This window comes from Temnothorax curvispinosus, unplaced genomic scaffold (genome assembly GCF_003070985.1).
Source record: "Temnothorax curvispinosus isolate PA1 unplaced genomic scaffold, ASM307098v1 QBEX01006396.1, whole genome shotgun sequence".
Lineage (NCBI taxonomy): Eukaryota > Metazoa > Arthropoda > Insecta > Hymenoptera > Formicidae > Temnothorax > Temnothorax curvispinosus.
Window position 1 is genome coordinate 221,885 of NW_020216176.1, and position 19,238 is coordinate 241,122.

Genomic DNA, 19,238 nt, shown 5'->3' on the forward strand with positions numbered 1-19,238 from the left:
CGGAGTTATAATACCGCGCTAGCTCTCCATTTGCATAGCGTCTATAGTTAACCAGAAACTGAGCATGCACGGTTATCTTTTTGGAGCACACTTCACGCTTGGCGAGAGTGAATACCAGAGGCATCGAGACAGAACGAGAGGAAACCAGATTGGGATGCTCGTCTGCGCCAAGTATACGTCATGACGGCCGACGACTGAATTGAAATTTTGAAACACGTCGATAACAAAGAATATGACTGTTCGATTCGTTTCTCACAATATATATATATCTATCGAGTGAATTTTCTAAATCAAAGTGCCATTTTCGACTTATTTAATATTGAAAACCAAAAACGGCAAACAGCAGCCTTGGGCTACATTTTTTACTAGAAAAGAATCGCGAAACTCTTCCAAGAATAACAATTTTGCTATGAGTTTACTACTTTTTCGGAACAATCCCTAAACATGAATGTTTCATATGATTCCTCGTCTTACATCCTTGTTTGCCAAGAAAGAGCTATTTCACAGAGGAAGAGAGAAATAGAAAAAGAGAGAGAGAGAGAGAGAGTGTGAGTGAGTTCCAGCTTGAAAGGGTCGAAGGTTTATTTTAAAGAGGTAAAGATCGTTGCGCTCGCGCGCCGATCGCTTTCGAAGTTGGAGTTAAAGTGCTCGGAGGCGGACAATGGCGATGGGCGCGGAGGAAGGAGCGTGCTCGATGCAAAATAACTTTTATCTTCCTCGGATGATAAATACCTTCCGCACGACGAGGGGGTTGCAACGTTATAGTGAAGTACGTGTCTTAAGGGTCGTCCGGTGACCCTTTTGTCGGTTCGAACCTAACCCCTCTCTAAATAGAGAACTCGATCCCTCGAATCTGATCTCCATGATCCCTCTCCAATCTGCCGCGCGGAAAATCGTGGGTGTGACGATACCTTATAAATATAGAACACTCAGTAATTGGAGAGATAATCGAAAAATAAACGATTTTCTTCTCGCCGGAAAGTGTAATTCTAGCAAGAATAACTTTTTCTCAGACGTTAATTAACTTTTTCATAATAATATAACATACCATAATTATATCACTTGTATGTTTATTTCATTAATTTATGTTTCTTCCTACATATTTACTTCTCTCATATGTGTTCTGTATAATATTTTACCGGCATTAAGCTCGAACTTTAATAACTGATGTTGTTCGTCCTCCTAATATGTGGTATATAATAAGTAAGCATTCGAAATATACAACGCACGATAAAAGATTTATCGTCATAAACGAAGTGCACAACGGAGTAAGTACGAATTAAACTGTACGAAAGCTGCTTTACCAATTGGCCGCAAAAATTAATTTTGCACGAGACGCTTAGAAATTTCTATCAACTACGGCCGCGAGGATGCGGGACTGCACAGGAAGTGTACTTTAAGCAACCTTCCGCATTTAATAATTGGGTAACCCTCGATCGCGAGAAAACAATGACCGGCACTTCAGAGTATTTATTATTTATACGTTATACACATCTTTCGTTAAATTAAATATCTCGATTTCCCGACATATGCACGCTCCACGCTCGACCGTGACATTTCTCGATTAATCTCGCAAACACGTTACTTGCTAAATGTATCAAGACGAGATCAAGAGCGACTTACTTAAGAAGACGGTAATATCGGCGAGTTCTGAGATGAGCGACAGACGGCACGACTGACTCTGGGTAATATTGGAAAATTACGAAGGACCTACGGGACACGAACACCGCGAGCTACCCCTAGGGTTGTTAACAAATCTCGACACCCTCTCTTTCTCTCTTACCTCTCCGCGTTTCTAGCTCTCTCATTTCTATCTTCTGCCCGCTCTCGTTGACGGGGACAGTGACGTGCGGGGGCCGAGGTATCCTCGGGGACGAGCTCCAAGTCCTATTTCATTGGACTTTGCCGGGAGTTCGGGGTCTCTGAGTTTCTGATGACTCGCGAAACTCCTCCAGACGCCTATAAACGGATATATTTATTGCCCGACTCCTCAGGAACTCGTTCCTTTGGCTGGCCAGTCGATTTACTAAATGAGACCGGAAGTGGATTGCCCGTCACCGACATACTCCTGTGATCTTCTTTGAAGCAAAAAACTCGAAGAGTCATCCTCTATCGTTTTTTTCTTTCTTTCTCCGCGGGCAACGATTCACTCGCAATTTTTCTACGATAACGGATATTATACATGCAAAAACGAAAGAACAAATTCGTCTTATGTTCATCAGAATTATACCCTGTATAACAGACCCATTGTAATTTATGCATCTTGATACAAATCTTAGCTATATTCTCGAAAAATTAAGTACGAGTATTCCGAATTATTCACTGCAATCGTTTCTGCACCGAGTGTAATGCATGGAAATAATCATGTTCGTCGATTAATATAAAATGATATTTTTTTAGATCACATCTGCAAGAGAAGCACAGACACGTGCATAAAAATGTACGTGTAAATGTACGTGCTTCTACTTCGTACGGATAAACTTTGGAGAAAAAGAGAAAGAGAACCACACGTACTACACGCATACGCCGCTGCGCTGGTGAGATTCGGTGCAGCGGAGAGGCCCGGAAAAAAAGTACGGCGTTTAAAAAAGCAGATCGGGAAATCGACGGAGCGGGGTTAGAGCGAGAGTATACCGGGCGCGCTCCATGTGCGGGGCTTATCCTTTTCCAGGCGATTTACGTGCGAAGTTCGCGTGGAAGGAAGCGAATCGTTTATCACGCGGAGAGCTAATAGATAACACGGCGGTTACGTGTTCGAGCCTCGATCGGCGCCCTTCCCTTATTTCTCCCCCCCCTCTCTCTCTCTCTCTCTTCCTCTCTCTCTCCCCTTCTACCCTCTCCTCCGCCATGCCCTCTAACCCCGAGAAATTCACTTTATCTGTCTCGATCGGCGCGCAATACCGCGCAGTTCGATCCTACAATACCGGATTTACCCCGAACTTCGAGATACGATGTACCGGATGTGCGTAACTCTTTCCATGGCGTGATCCTTGTTTCGCGAAGCGCACGTGCGCTGCGTGTTAAGCGCATTTCTGAAAACGAGGAGCTGAATCCCGCCGACTGCAACGTTTCGCGAAGAACATAATCGCGGTATCGTCATGTAATTATATAAAAGCAGCGAGCGAATACAGATCGATTAGGGTTAAAATAAGAAATTTGCGACCCTGATAAAATATAACGATGGGATTGAAAAGCAATCGTGATGTATATTATACGTGTTGGTATACGTTAAGCGAACGAAAATCAATATAGTAATATTTATATAGTTTTTTATTCGGTTCTCATCTTAAGAGGAAGAGAAATGCAAACTTGTGAAATAAGTATGTGATTAAAATATGTGCGTTAGCTGAAAAGAACGCAAGAGTTAAATTAAAATATGATTAGCATTACAACTGGAAATGCACACTTGTAACAGTAGAGGGTTGCAAACGGCTAACTTTCATCAGGAATCTCATTTTATCGGCATCGTCAACAACGCCCGGAAGAACAGCAGACTGTCAAATGGTTTATGCATACGCGCGGACACAAGGGGTATCATCGGGATTTTATGTCACGGAAGTGCGGCGCGCCGCGATGAGTGGACTTTACGCAGCAACCGTTTTATGATGTCCTTTTCGCGACAATATCCCATTTATGGAGCGCATCTGAAGAAGCACAGTCGTTGTCTCGGCGGGGGAAAAAACGACGACCTTTCCTAGCAGACAGTCGTAACTACTGTTTTTCCCGGCGTCTCACAATTAATCTAACGTACCCTGCTCTCGTTTTTCTTTCTTTCTTGAAATGAAATTAATGAGGCTCTACTCTGAGTGATGCAAAAAAGGATAGAAAACCATATTTTTTTGTAGAGCAAACTTAATTTTGCCGAGATATATATACGTATAAAAATAACGCAGAGCTTCTGACAGTTTATTGTTGGTCGCAATAATTGCAAAAGATCGAGCTACATATTGGTAATATCATTTGTGCGTAATAATTAATAACGTTAATTTACATTACAAAAGGAGAAATCGAAAAGCTGTACTGCGCAAATAATTTACGCAGATAATTTACATTGTTGTGAAATTATCTATAAAAGCATTGAACAGTAATAATAAATCAAATGTTGTTGCTTTACGTTACAAAGAAGAAAACGTTAATTTCATCGATATTACGCGCGTGTCTGATAAAAGTATTAAATAGTAATCGTAAATCATAATTAATTCGCGTTAAAGAAAACAATTAGCCATTGAGCGTGAGAAGTGATGGGCTTTGATTCCTGCTTGATAGTGAAAAATGCGAATCGAGAAGCACTTCGAGCGAGCGCAACGGGTGTGTAATAGAGCGTGCTCTCATGGTTTTACGTGGAAAAGCGAGCGGGAGTAGAAGGATGAGAAAAGAAACGGGGCGAGCTATTTTCATGCGTCACAGAGATGGTAATTGAGTCGTGTGCCGCTCGAAAGATCGAGTCACCCTCCACTCACTGAGACACGATGGAGATTTAAAGGTGTCACGCGTGCACACATGCGAAACGCCGGTGGAAATACCAATGCGAGAATCAGCTTTAAAGTTAAATCTTTCGTTAAATTTGGAGACGACTTCTCTTCGACAAAAATGCAATCGCAAAACTTCGGCATCTTCAAAGTTTTATATCGTAGACGTGATACAATCTTAGAGCTCTATATAATTATGTCCGAATCATGGTGAAATTGATTTTTAATCTCATTCTGTTTATATACAAAGCTTTTCTTTCAACTTGTATTATACATTTCAAAAAGATACAAGGACGTCAAAATCTTTACAAGCAATTTGAAGAACAGATATGTATTATTACATTCAGTAGGTATCCTCTACGTCCGCGTATGTACGATACTTTTACGATGATATTTCCCACTTTTCGTTACGTTTCGCCGTTCGCGATGCTCCCGTTTCCGACACTTCCAATGCGCTTCCGATGCCGACGAACGAATGGTATTTCCGTGCGGTGAATCGCGCGGAATCTATTTTCGCAATGGAGTGACGTATTCGCGGCTGAGCCGCTCAATGACGGCAGAAGCCGGCGCGCGAGTAAAAGTAATCTATCATAGCGACATTCCGCCTCCAAGATATTCCGACAAGGGTGACAAACTTAGGTGCGTGATCACTGCGTGATTTGGAACACGAACAAACGCAAAAATAATAACAAAAACTAAAACAAGAAAAGAATATAATAATCGCTGATAAATTTTACTTACACGTTTTGAAGCACCGGAAAAGAAAAAATTGTTCTAAAATTATTCGAAGATGCAAACAAGTAAATTCTTCAATATTTCAAAAAGTCTTTCTTACACGTCCCAGAAGTTCTAAAAAAAATTTAATGTGCTTTATTCTTGATCATTGTCGCAAACAAAACCGAAATAAACGTGGTAAGTGGATCAGTAAGATAAGATGGTAAAAATACTTTTGGTCAGACGCGTCGCCGAAACAAAATTAACACGTATTGTCCGTGCATGATATCTGATTTGGGATTTCTACAAATTCTCTCATTTTAATGCAAAATTATTTATAATAAAGATACGATAAAGCTATAAGTAAGAAAAATTTAAACACGATTTTGGTCCCAGACGAAACTGTAGCCGAAAGCGTAGTGGGATAATAAAGACACCTCAGGGGCCTGATTTTGTAACTCTTAACGACAGTTTCGTTATCGTTATATTTGCGTTGCGCAGATATTATATATGGCAAAATAGCTGCGCAACGGTAATATAACGATAACGAAACTGTCGTCAAAAGTTACAGAATAGAACAACTGGTCAGTGGTCAAACGCACCGCCGAAACAGATCTCGACCTACTGCGTGACGCACAATATTTGATTTGTTTTAGAATTTGCTCTTTTAATAGGGAATTATTTATAGCAAAGATATAAGATAAAGTTATAATTGAGAAAACCAGATGAGCAAACCTGTGGTCAAAATAAAGCGCAGTGAATAAAGGGCGCTTGTGTTCAAACAAATCTATTCTACTTTTTAATGCATAATGCTTGATATTTGCCTCGAGTTTATGTAAATTCTCTTATTCTAATAATAAATTGTTTATAATAAAGTTAAACTAAAGCTACAAACGAGGCAAGAGTAATTTATAAAATAATAAAGCAATTTCACATAAAGGTTAGTTATAATCTATATGCAAAACACCCGACAACATTATGGTATTTTCGCAGCCCTTTAAAGTCGCTCACATGCTGCTAGTAGCGAGTCGAGTTAAAGGGCCATGGGCTGGAAGTGTCAAGCCAAGGATTCGCCCGGAGAAATGGTTTTCCACGTACGTCACGTCCTCGGAAATTCGCCGTCCAGGAAATCGCGAGGGCGAGAAACCGCCATGCTCCGCGTACGCGCTTTGATGTCCTGGTGAACAACGTAAGCTAGCGGCGCACAAAGGCGAAAGCCCACGGAGAGAGAAGAAGGTTCTCGGCTTCACAGAGAAGGGAACACTTCGCGAAGAGGCGTTCTCACGCAGGAAATCGCCCAAAGACGAGAGGAGAAACAGTCATCCCGCGCGGCATGTGAAACTAGATATGAATTTCGGGGCGTCGCGCACGGGGGTTATAGCGTAAATATTTCATCGGGATATTGTGCGAGAATGTCGCTGTCAGCTGGAAACATTAATTCAGATTACTTCGATCGAGCCCCGATTTCAACCTGCCAGCAATATTAATGATTCATATTAGCGAATAATTACTATTAGTACGCTGAATTTGAGGTGTTAATCCTTCCATTTGTAATGTGCACAAAAATATGTAATATTACCTAACTATCGCTACGATTAATTTCGCAGATTGCATGTTTACACGGCCCCGTGAAAGACGTAAGACTATTTTCTCTTAACAAGCGAATATTCAGCGCGGAGGATTAACGACGCAAAATATAAACACGGAAGGAAGTTCCAATAATGAGATGGGAAAGAGCGCCGGGGGGTAACGAGGAAATAAATGCTAATGGTCAACTTGTTCGTCGGCATGTCGGGAGCGTGTCGCGCTCTAACGATAGCTGGAAGGCTTGCACGACTTGATAAGAGACACCCGTTGCCCCCGCAGAGGTTTTACGCGCGGAATAAAGATAAGCCCCGATGCGTCATGACGTCGTCGTCGCGCGCGCGTTGCGTCGTCGCATTTGCCAATGCGGGTCGTAAGTCGGGGAGCGACTTGCATTTTGAAACAATTGCGATCGTTAAGTCCATTGCGCAATGTACCGTGTACCCAATGATACGGTGAAGACATGAAACCGTCTGGAAACGAGACGGATCTCGGAGAGGCATTATTAGGAGCTTTTTGTATTATACGGATGCTAAAACGCAGCCGCTCTGATCCGACGGCGCGTTTCGATTTGCCGTCACTTTTCTACCTCCGCTATACATTCTCTCTCGGATCACGCTTTTTAAATCAGCGTCCGTGACGCGTGAGAGAGGCTGATTCGCCTCGAATAAAACGCGGCGTAAAGAACCGAGCGATCAAAACCCTTTTACGATCGGGTGCACGTCGTGCACGATTGAAAAACGACGGCAATCGATACATGGTTAATAACGAATTCTGTCGTAACACCCGACGAAATAAAAGCGGTCTATTCTATTTCCCCATTCAATTTGTTGTCGTTCAAACATGCATAAACATTACACCGGAATAAACGAAGGATCATGGCAATATTTACACGCGCTAGCAAAAGTATTCCATTGCAACAAATATGGAGAATGCTATCGGAAGAAAAAAGGAAAGAGAGAGAAAGCAAAGAGAAAAAAAATTAGCATCAACGGTCCGCTTTAAAATATCGGGGTAAAAAAAAAAAGAGATAAATCCACGCATCGTGGAAAAACCTATCCTATTTTCCTTCCGATATTAACGCGGATTTCCCTACACTTTGTTTGACGTGTACGTCATACCCGCCGTTTCCAAGCACCGTTTCAACCCCCCTCGCGACGCCCTTTCTCGTGCGTTACGTGTTCTCGTGTGACATCTCTGACGATCAGCCTGACAATATACAAACACATTCGTCACTGTCGCCCATGGGACGTCTCTTATTTCACACCGGTAAGGACGACCGAAACGACGGTAAAGAGGTAGACAGGCGATCGAATAGGCGGATCTCGATTTTTCTTTCGGAAACAGCTAGTGGTTATATATAGTCGTGTTACAGTGCATTATTATCGCGTCACGAATTTTTTATACCCTTGGGACTAGTTTAATCAGCCGCGGCGCGAGACGTTCTCGCGCGACGTCTCACAACTCCAGCCGATTTTCCGCGAGACCAACCTTTACTTTCTCACCGCGGAATATTTTGCGAAATATTAAAAAATTTTGAGAGAAGAAATTTTATGGCTGAAGTTTGAAACGTTCTTGGAGAAAAAATTAAAAATTTGTCCCAATTAAAAAGAATTATAAAAAGAAATATATTTACATAGAAAGACAATAAAATTATAATAAAATGGAGCACTTCCGGGCTTCGACTTAACAAACTATTTTATTCTTTATAGTCAGAAATTTTAGAAATTGTATTCGCACTTGTATATTTTATCACGAAACAGCGTTTTTGAGATTTTATTCTGTGCTCTCGTTTATCTTTTGTTATTTGTTTAATTTTATTATTCTTCATATAAATATATTTCTTTTTAAAATCCTTTTTAAGTAGAGCAAATTTTTATATTTTCTCCATAAACGCTCCAAACGTCAACTACATGAGAGAAGATTATCCAGAATCGTGGACAGATATAAAAGCTAACGTTGAATCCATTCGCGGTATAACCGAAGCTGCACCCGTCGTGTGCACTCGCGTGTTTGAAAATGCATAAGAGGCCTCAAACGCGGCACCGCTGTCGTTTTATTTTCATTCAACGACCACCTTCGGATCTCCATTCCCAGGCCGAAACGGGAGGCGAAACGGGAGAAGATCTCTGCTGCTAGTTGTTTGCACACGGCTGTTTCCATAAAAGTTTAATTAATTAAGCCGTCGTATATTTGATTAACGCCGCAGGATCTTCCGCGTTTCACGAAAATTGCACGAGTACATGGCACGAGTGACGACTCATCGCGTTAGCGTTGGAAGCATGCTTAATAAAAGCATCATGACATCAATGGATTAATGCAGCGAGCTGCAGTTACGTTACATTGACGCATTAGATCAGCTTAATATACCGGCGGGCTATATGAGCGATGGAAAATATCGGCATTGACTAACTGTTGTTTTCAATACGTAAAACATCGACGCCAATATTTATTATCTACGCTAAAATGATTGATTCACGTGCGATTATATGTCCCAGGAGAATTGCTATTTATATTTAATGTGGTAAAGAGCTGCACAACCAAATCCACGTCAAATTTATTAAATTACGAAATTTATGTTGCATCACACAACGCACGAGTCAGATTTTATAAAGTGATGCACATATTTAACAATATTTCGCTATAATTAATGTCGTAAATTACAAGATAATTGCACACTGAGAACTCATTTCGTTGAATCAACTAAATCCTTGTTTGGATATGGGCAAACAAATTCTTTAGTTAATATAACAAAAATTTGGTTCACATAACAAAAAATTTTTAACATAACTAATCTCTTTGTTATGTGAACCAAATTTTTGTTATATTAACTAAAGAATTTGTTTGCCCATATCCAAACAAGAATTTAGTTGATTCAACAAAATGAGTTTCTCAGTGCAAAGTTCAAATTACAAGGATAATAGAAGAGGATATGCATGACATACGATAGAAACACGACACCTAATTAGCGTTCGTTTATCTATTATTTTGAAATAAAATATAACAAAACGCTATATCTTTTATCCGTCTATATTTCGTCCGTATATAAATTTGCGACAGTTTAACGAAAGACATTTCTCCAACGCGAAACAATAACGGAATTAATGCGGGGGAGGAAACGAGCTAAATTTCTGCGGTAATTTTTGTCATGCAGCGAGATTATTAGGAGTAAGCTGGCGCATATTAAACCGAATGCCGCAGCCCGGGCAGCAGCTCGGGCGGAAGTCGAGATGTATCGCGACGTTAATTAAGACGGATGTGTGCCTGCGAGATATTAGGACCTCTTCCCATATCCTTCACGAACCACATCGTCCCGGAGAGGAGAGAGTCTTTCGGCGGGAGCAGGGCGGCAATACGCGGTTAAAGCGACGGTGTACATTGCTTTGTGGCTTACCATCGTCAGGGACGCGCCCGTCCCGCGCGCGTACTGGAATTCCTGGACACTCACCTGGAAACAAAAGAAAAGAACAGAGGGTTAAATACCGTTGCGAGGATCAGATCGATGTTTCGAGCAGTTTATAGGATACCGATCGCGAGTAAGAGTATCAATGTGTTGAATTGTTATGTCGGGTAATTAGAAATTTAAAAACTCGTTATTCAAACGTTGAAATGTGCAGAAATAAAAAAAAGTAGTAAAAAATATAATTCAAATAGATAAGATCTGATTGATCACTTGATCGAGATATTGTGCAAAAACTACCGGAGAATTTTTTTTCCCAAGTTAAAACGCCTTCGTTCTTAAGGCGTCGAGTATATCGCAGGTCCATTAAAATCTTTAATGGCCGCGCGAGTTAAAGGCTTCCCTTTTCCGCGAGTTAATTCGCGCGGGTTAAAAGCGCCGAGCTCGCAGCCCAGATATCGATGATGCACTTGGCGAGATGCACGGGCGCGAGCTATCTCGATCGTGCCATCTGGCACATACGGAGTTCGCGAGATATCTCGGCTGTGTGCCACCTAATAGCCAGATTAACACGTCGACAAGCGAGCCTATCGACCAAATCGCACATATGGCGTACAGTTTGCTCGAATCGCATCCTGGCGGACAACCTAATTTCCCACCGCCGTGTGGAAAATTTTCCTTGCATTACATCATGTGTCAGCATTTACGTATGCACAAGTGACTTATGACACGTATAGAATTATGTAACATAATATTGTATATACGGAAATAATAATAAACGAGGAAAAAAAATACGAGTTTATACTTTTTTAAAGATTAATTTTACGTCAATGCGTCAATCGATCCCTGTCAATAAAATCTCGCGTGCAAGAATGCCGTGGCACAGAAAGTGCATCTTATTTCTACGGGGTGATAAAAAGAACCATCGTAAAATTCTTACAACATCCGCACGATTAAAAAAATAGTTTGCAGGTATTGCGTGATATACAACAACGTAAAATAAATATTAAACAAATTTTTCAAGCTTATTTACACGCGCGTACGAGTTATAATGCTGAAAGTCACATAAAAACGCACGAAACTTTCTGATAGAAACTAATGAAAGAGCGAGATCTCGCGGATATCGTAAAGATCCACGTGCGCGAACGATAGAACGCAATAACGAAGAAAAACCGTCCGTGAAAACGTGTTGATGAAGAAAGGCAACCGGCGAACGAACGCGGAAAGAAATCCCTCCTGGATGTGATTCAGGCACGTGTTTACGTAAATACCGTAAGGACGGATCGATATAGCGTTTTACCACGCTCTTGGCACGCAACTTTGACGATTGGCTGCCTTTTTTCTCCACGCGAGCCCTTTATGCATGCTCTTTGACACGGAATCAACAAGGCGGAACCGTGTGCTCCGTTATCGGCCGTTCGGAACACGCTCTCGCGCAGTGTGCCACACGCAGCGCACACGTGCGATAATATACGAAACAGGTCTCGCGGAAATTTTTAATGATACGCGTTGTGCTTTATACGCGTCAACAGAAAAATATTGATCGGTATCGCCGATCGAGACCATCTGCACCGACCGCTCATTAGCGCTAATCTCGATCAATTCGATTTCTTTCCTTGCGAACCCTGAATACGCGCGATGTCGCAAGAATTCCATTCTGCTGTATGTTAAGAAGTAAATCCAATGTCCTATCGAATTCCTATATCGAACATTTTATCCGAGCAGTCTGTTGCTTTTATCCTTAACAGTCGCACGGATAGAACAGATTTAGGAAGAAAATTTATCAGGTGATGTTGGGAAAGGGAAAGGAGCATTCATCTTGTTATATTAGCAAATGGATGATAATTACATCCCAATGAGGGAACACGCCGAATCAACGGAAGCAACGGTCGGTGTTTACGGGCAACCAAATGCATACACGAATGTGTGCGCGTGCGTGTGTATATGTGAACACCTTTGTAAGATTAAGCCCGTTTGCCTGTCCAACGTGTAAGTATACGCATAGAGCTGACGTCGGTACACATTGCGTGACGTGTGTGAGCGCGTGCACTGAAGGCTGCATCCGTACAAGTTGCATGTATATAGGAATGTTCCCCGCTGTCAGCATCCTTCCAATAATAAAGGTCGATTCTCACTATCGGTCAAGTCACGAATCGGTCAAAAATTATTATCCAAAATTAATATGCAATTTTAATATGCAAACACTTCGGGAGAATTTTTACACAAGGTATTGATATGGAGAGCACTGCAAAACTGACCGATAGAAGATCGATATATGACCGAATAGTGGGAATGCACTGAAAAATCCATAACCGCAACTTGACCTAGTCTAGTGAGAATCGGCCTTGTTGTACGAGTAGTGGCATTGATAGCAGTAACTCAAAATACGTCGAAGGTACCATTACGTAAGTTGGACAGGTGAAAACGTTTCGATTAATTGAGCCTCGACAACGCAAATGGATAACGGAATCTTATTTTTCTGTCAATTGCAAGCGGACTATCTTCCATCGGAACTTTTAATTCGTTCAATCTCGAGCGGGCTTCAATTTAACGGAGAATCTTAACTTCCGACTTACTCGACGAGCTGTTTAATGAAATTTGAGAAATACTAAACAAACGAGTCTCTCCCTCTCCTTCTTTCCTCGCTCCCCTTTTTTTGACACTCTTTCTCGCAGAGAAATTGCAAAAAACACATGCCAACCGGGGCGTGCGTGCGGAAGGAGTTAATGTGTGTTTCCGTCAAGGGTGCCCGGTTCGCAGGAGTGTGTACATAGTTACGGACGCTTTATGATACTAATTGATGTCGGCTGACGGACAGACCAGACGAGACGGCCGGATCAGCCGTAAAGCGCACTGGCGCCTTCACAGGGTACACCCTTCCGCCTCACGATAGTCTTCGACTTCTCCTCGCTTCCGCCTACGAGCCCGGACGAGCGAGTCGACAATGGACACGCCACTAGGAAGAATGTCGGCGCATGCCTCGGCAACAATGCGCGAACAATGCCGCGTAACGAGTAACGACTTTGGCTCTCTCTCTCTCTCTCTCTCTCTCTCTCGCTCGCTCGCAAAAGCGCAAATTGGCGTCGCAAATCACGAAGAAAGATGTCGACTCGACGCAGACTTGTTTCGAGAAGGAACGACTACTCCCGACCAGCATGTCGGTTTGATAAGTGATTCACGTCACTCATTGCGTTTTCTCCGAAAACGCGAAAATGTTCGCCGGCGCTCGAAGCGATGCCCCAGTTTTTCAACGGGGCATTTTATGAACGAATAATCGAATGTACAGATTTTTTATCTCTTTAAAGGTTTTGAAATTGAGGCTAATTTAAGGGAAACTTAAAAAATATGACTGATTAATTTTCCGATGTTTCAAATATCGACGAACCATCAAATTCCACGAGTACAAATCAATAAGTTATTATGTGGTCGTTTATTTTTGGTTACTATTTATACATAATGTATTTCTTTCTCGTTATTCAATCATTAACCGGCTCTTATTTCGCGACGAAGTCAACTGACGAAATCAGCGGAGAGCAAGAATAAATTAGTATCGATCTTAACTTAAACCTTTATGGTCTCGAATTTCCTCATCGAGGCATGGGTCTTATCGAATTTCTTATTTCCGACTAGTCTCCTCACGCGAAACCAACATAGCGAGCAGGAGAAAAAAAAAAGACGGTAACCATTCAGGACCACGTGGAGAGTGTGGAGACAGGTGGTAAGGAACACAATGGACAGCCGGGATTGATGGATTGATAGAAGAGAGGAGGCTCAGCTGCTGTAAGGCGATTGCGACGTACGGCGCGAGGAAATATAATTTTCCGATCTGCCACCGATCGGAAGTCAGGAGGCGGAGGGGACGCCGCGCGAGAGCACGACATACGTATCCTGTGAAGGCAGCGAGAAAGGAGTAATTCCACATACACAGCTACATAAGGTATCTCGGTGTGAGGCATTAAGATACGCGCGAGGGATGCGATGGCGGAGGAGATGGAGAAAGAAAAGGATGAAGGATCAGAGCGAACGCGGGCGAAGCAGCGAGAGGAGCGAGAGGGCGGAAATCGTCCCGGCAGCTAGATGGGCTTCCAGGATCGACCTTCCACTCGAGTAATGAGAAAATCACAAAAGACGTGTCACTTCAATGGGTCTCCGGTATCTGTCGCGTCTCTCTCTCTTTCTCTCTTTCTCCTCCCACCCCTCTATCTCTCTCTTTCCCTAAAATACTTTTCCATTCGACTACCAACGACAATCTACGAAGACCAGTAACCTACATCGGTCCAGAAGCTTATTATCGAATTTTATCCTTAAGAGACAGGAATCGTCTTGTATAATACGCATTGTTGCGCTTTCCGATTGATTAATCTGACGTTTTCGGTGGGACTCTATTACAGAATTTTCGTTACTCTAATAAAATATAAGAATAAAAGTGTCTATGAATATACGATTACGACGGAGATAATCAATTGTCAAATAAACGAAATTGCCGAATGTCATAAGTGAGCACTGCACATACAGCGGATCAAAAAAGTATTTGCACACACCCAGTTTTCTTACAATAACTTTATTCGGAGGAATAATACGTAATTACGAATTGTGGCCATAAGTAACTTATTATATACTGTACGTAATAAATTACTTAATGTGAAAACAATTCGTACTTATGTATTATTCCTTCGAATAAAGTTATTGTAACAAAACTGGATGTGCAAATACCTTTTTGATCCACTGTACATCGAGTCGAGTGCAAAACGGAATTCGACTGCAAACTCCTTAAAGTAAGTTTTCGAAATTGATTGCGATTACAGCCTTATATTGGCATTGCTTTCTCGCATTCAATGTAATAATCCAAAATAAATTACTCATGCGCGCCTAAAAATATTCAAAACGCCAATAAAATGCCGCCTGATAAAATTTACTCTCGAAAGAATTTCGCGAAATGATCAGAGAAAGAGATCGCTGGTTAATAACCGGCGAAAAACTGTTTAGTGGGTCGATTTATTCAGGAACACGTAGCGGCCATTAATGCGCGATAGCACCGGCTGATCGTAGACGGCGATACGTACGAAGAGATTTAAGTATCGGCTGACTGGGCGGTTTCCGAGACTTTTCCACCGAACGGGGGTGGCAACCATCTTTCCGAATGGTTTATTTACCCGTCTTCGGCTCTCGTTTGCATACGTACGAGGATAGCTTGAATTTTTAAGAAAATTAGCTCGGAATTGACCGGGCGAGCGATACCGATTTTTTTTTCCATTTCAGCTAAGTATCTTTTTCCGCAATATTTGCACAATTTCCGTAGATAAGGATAAACCAGTTCGTTCGATAGAAAAACGATACATTAAACGTTTAAGAATATATACGAGGGAATTAAATCAGAGGCTCAGTTAATAAGTTGATTGCAAAGAGTTCGAAGAGAAGCCTTGCCTTAAAAAAATTCAGTCTCTCACCGAGCAAGAAATTTAAAGAGTCGCGACGGAAATGATAAATTACATCATCCTCAAAGAGAATTGACTTTTTTGAATTTACTTTGAGAAATCTCGGTTATACGTATTATTCCGGGGCACCTCTCGCGCATACATCAGGTACGAAACTGCCAGCCGGATTACTTTTATTTCCACGGCGAAACGAGCTTAAACGGAGCTGGGAAACGAAGGGAAAAAGGAAAGGACGTCAAAAGGTGGCCGTGTTCTACGAGAGGAAGGTAAGAGCAGATGGATTTCATACAAAGAGCCCGTTATTTCATAATGTACGTGGATACTAAACGGACGTGCGATGGACGTTAACGCGTACAGGGAGAGGAATGCGATGTAAAAATACAATCGGGAAAAACAATACGCGCGTCTTCCCGTTCCGACCGCCACCGCCGCCGCGCTGTCGCCGTCGCCGCCACGCTGTATTCCGTTTCGCTGCATGAAACAAACACTCGCTTTGAGATTCGCGATACAAAAAAAAAGAAAAGATAAAAGAAGAGAGAAAAAAAGAAAGAAGACGATGGAGAAATTGCAGGGATGCACGGAGGATTACGTCGCGGTGTGTCTTCACGCTTTTACTTTGACTTTCTCTGACACGAGCAATCTCTCTCTCTCTCTCTTCCTCCCTCCCTCTTTCTCTCGCTGAAATAGAGAATGGAATATTTTCGAAGTGCCGCAACGACCAGTAGCCGAAAGTATTATCTATGTATGAGTCTGCTACGTACGTCAGTTTATCTCTGATTTATTCCGTGTGAAACGCTCGAATGTTCGTTACACTCGGAAACAACAAGAGATTGTTTGGATTAAAAACTGACTTGTCAGCTGCAGAATGAATTTCGGAGAGACTCTTTCAAACGGTGGTATAATTTACTTGATAAAATATTTATCTTAGGAAGTGGAATTCGGCTCAAACGACGTTGTGTGAATGCGATCTTGGGAAATTAAAATTAAAAAAAAAAACACTATTAGTTTCCTCGATATTACAACGTAAAGAAATCCGAATGCAATTACACTCGAAAGTAAAAACATTAAAGCCAAAGAAGTTGATATCCGAACGCGTAAATAAATTACACAACCGCCCGCCAGCGATGGTTGTCGTAGACGTAATCATCTCGGTGTACATCTTAAGTAAACGAGGAGAAGATAAAATACCGTGACTCTCTCTCTCTTTTCCGACTTTTTCTCCGTCTTCCATCGGGCGATGTTGTAAGAGTTATTGCCAATCTCGTTCAGTACGCAAAACGAATCTCCTTTGATGTCTTTCAGAAACCCTGAGATTGCCTAGAGGCTCTCTCTGGTCGAACACGTTTTCAAAACTGTCCGACCTTTGAGAAACTTCACATTACTCATTAAAAGTCTGATACCTCATTAACTATCACTGAAATTAAAGTCACTTTTTGTAACGGCAGCTTTGCATTTGACTGCCAAATGCGAGGCTTTACAACACCCGACCTCCAACTATTTCTTTATGAACTTGCGTGTCCCCTTGTTATACATTTGAATATTGTAATACACATTAAACTTTAATCTTGAAATAATTGGACTAATTTAGATCACAGATGATATATATATATATATATATATATATGTATATGTATATATATCATATATTTGTATATAAAAAGAGAAAATCTAACGCCCACAATTTTTAATGATGTCTCGCCTTTGTCGTGGTATTATTCTCAGACTTTTGAAGTACGCGCGTCGTAACTTCGAGAGAGTGCATTTATAGATATATCCCCGAAGAAACACAGTCTATATTCTCGCGAGACGCGATTCTTATCGGCCAACCAGCAACGATTCATCGAAAAGCACTTTCAGCATTAATATTGAGGCGTGACTTACGATGTAAATCAATTTCTTTTTCCTTTGTCAAACGTGTTCGCGATCAGGATCTCGAGCCGGGCTTTATTACTCAACCGGGAGAAAACGAGCCACGCGGTTCGAGGGTGAATTACCGAAGCAAAATCGCTACGTTGGTTCCGGCAGTCCCCACGCACAGCGCGGTTTACGATGTAACTTTGTCGGGCGGCCATTTCCGCGGGTATATCACGTCGTAAAAGGGACAAGTTACCGATCCCACGACGAGGGAGAGGACCGTTGTTGGGCTCATATCGCGACAGCGTCGAGGGTGACCTGCCCTTCCTGCCGAGCCGATTTTGGCACGCCATTCCTCGCTTTCCCCACCGCGGGGATGTAATTCCTATCGCGACGACGATAACGTTCAATCGAGTCGAGCATGCGATCATTGTGATCGAACTAATCTACGAAGTTTCCTCGTAAACGATCTCGAGAGGCGGCGGGAGACAGAAAGAGGGAACCTGTAAAAACAGGATCGCGAGAAACGTAGTGCCGACTGATAAACGCGGCCGATAACGCCGATGGTTCTGGTAATCGCGGCATTAATCGTCGAAGGATTTCGTCGAGATATTCGGCGGAAATCGAACTTTCAAGGATGGGACGTTTTCAAAAGCCTGCCGAGATCTTTTTTTCGTGCATCAGTATAAACGTTAATAATAACTTATACGTCGCACACGTAAGAAAATACGTGCGTTTAATTTATTCCAATTAAGAAAGACGTGCAGGTTATTATTTGGCAAAGTTCAAATGACTCGTAAATGCTACGTTTGATATCTCGTACATCGATTCCAAACAACCTCCGAACTTGCCACCGAGTGAAAGCTACAAAGAAGCATCGCACTCGGCAGAAAAAGATAAAGAGAGGGAGATAGGGAGGGAGAGAGAGAGAGAGAGAGAGAGAGAAAGAGAGAGAAAGAGAGAGAGAGAGAGATATCTCCGGTACCCCATTAACGAGGCAATTAATAATAATGGGGCACAAACCCCCGCGCAGCCACACCCAATTACCGCCTCGTTCTACGGGCCGCTGTATTATCCGTTTTAATTAGTGCAACGCTTTGTGCGATGCTCGCTAATAGCGATAACCGTCAGCCGATTACTCCGGATTCATCAATATTCCGTTTTGCCGGCGTTGCGCCTCCAACCAGCTTAGAATTTCGCGCGCGGAAGCGGCAAGATCAAAGTCTCAAGTAGAGATCTCTGTGCCCGGTCAGCCCCGCTCAAAGGGAATTGGATCAATGCATGATCAACCTCATTCGTAGGTCGTCGCGTTGTTATTTCGACGATAATCAAGAATCGATTGATGGCGTCGCGCGGTATCAATGAAATTTGTGTAGAAGTCGCACGTATCACTTCAGGAATGAATGTAAAGTGAAAAATTCAATTGCAAGCTTGTAGATTACGATCTAATCGATATGTATACTAAATATATAAATATATTACACAAATAGAATAGTTTAAAAATTCCTATTGAAAAAGTATGCTGAGAATTAAGAACTACCGAATTTAGAAATGCTGTATTTCAGCTGGACAACTGCGCTTATTTACATTTAAATGTCATTTGTAGAGCTAATTTACAGATTACGCGATATTTGTAAATCAATGAATTCATAGGTTGTAAAATCTTCTATATCGATGAAAAAACATGATAATAAATCTTTTAACGCAACATGATATCGTTTTCAAACACATATATTACATATACACATAAATACATTGTGTGTACATACAAATATACGTAAT

General features: G+C 41.9%; 1 protein-coding gene across 8 annotated transcripts in view; it reads right to left on the bottom strand.

The window, feature by feature from the left end:
- LOC112455823 (polypyrimidine tract-binding protein 1) overlaps positions 1-19,238 on the bottom strand; it is a 219,305-nt gene that overhangs the window by 162,932 nt on the left and 37,135 nt on the right. For 6 of the 8 annotated variants that reach the window (XM_025018016.1, XM_025018019.1, XM_025018015.1 and 3 more), the window contains one exon: positions 10,162-10,215. The exons of the other annotated variants lie outside the window; for them this stretch is intronic. In XM_025018016.1, coding sequence (XP_024873784.1) covers positions 10,162-10,215 — 54 coding nt within the window. The remainder of the gene's footprint in view (positions 1-10,161; positions 10,216-19,238) is intronic. 8 annotated transcript variants of the gene reach the window in all.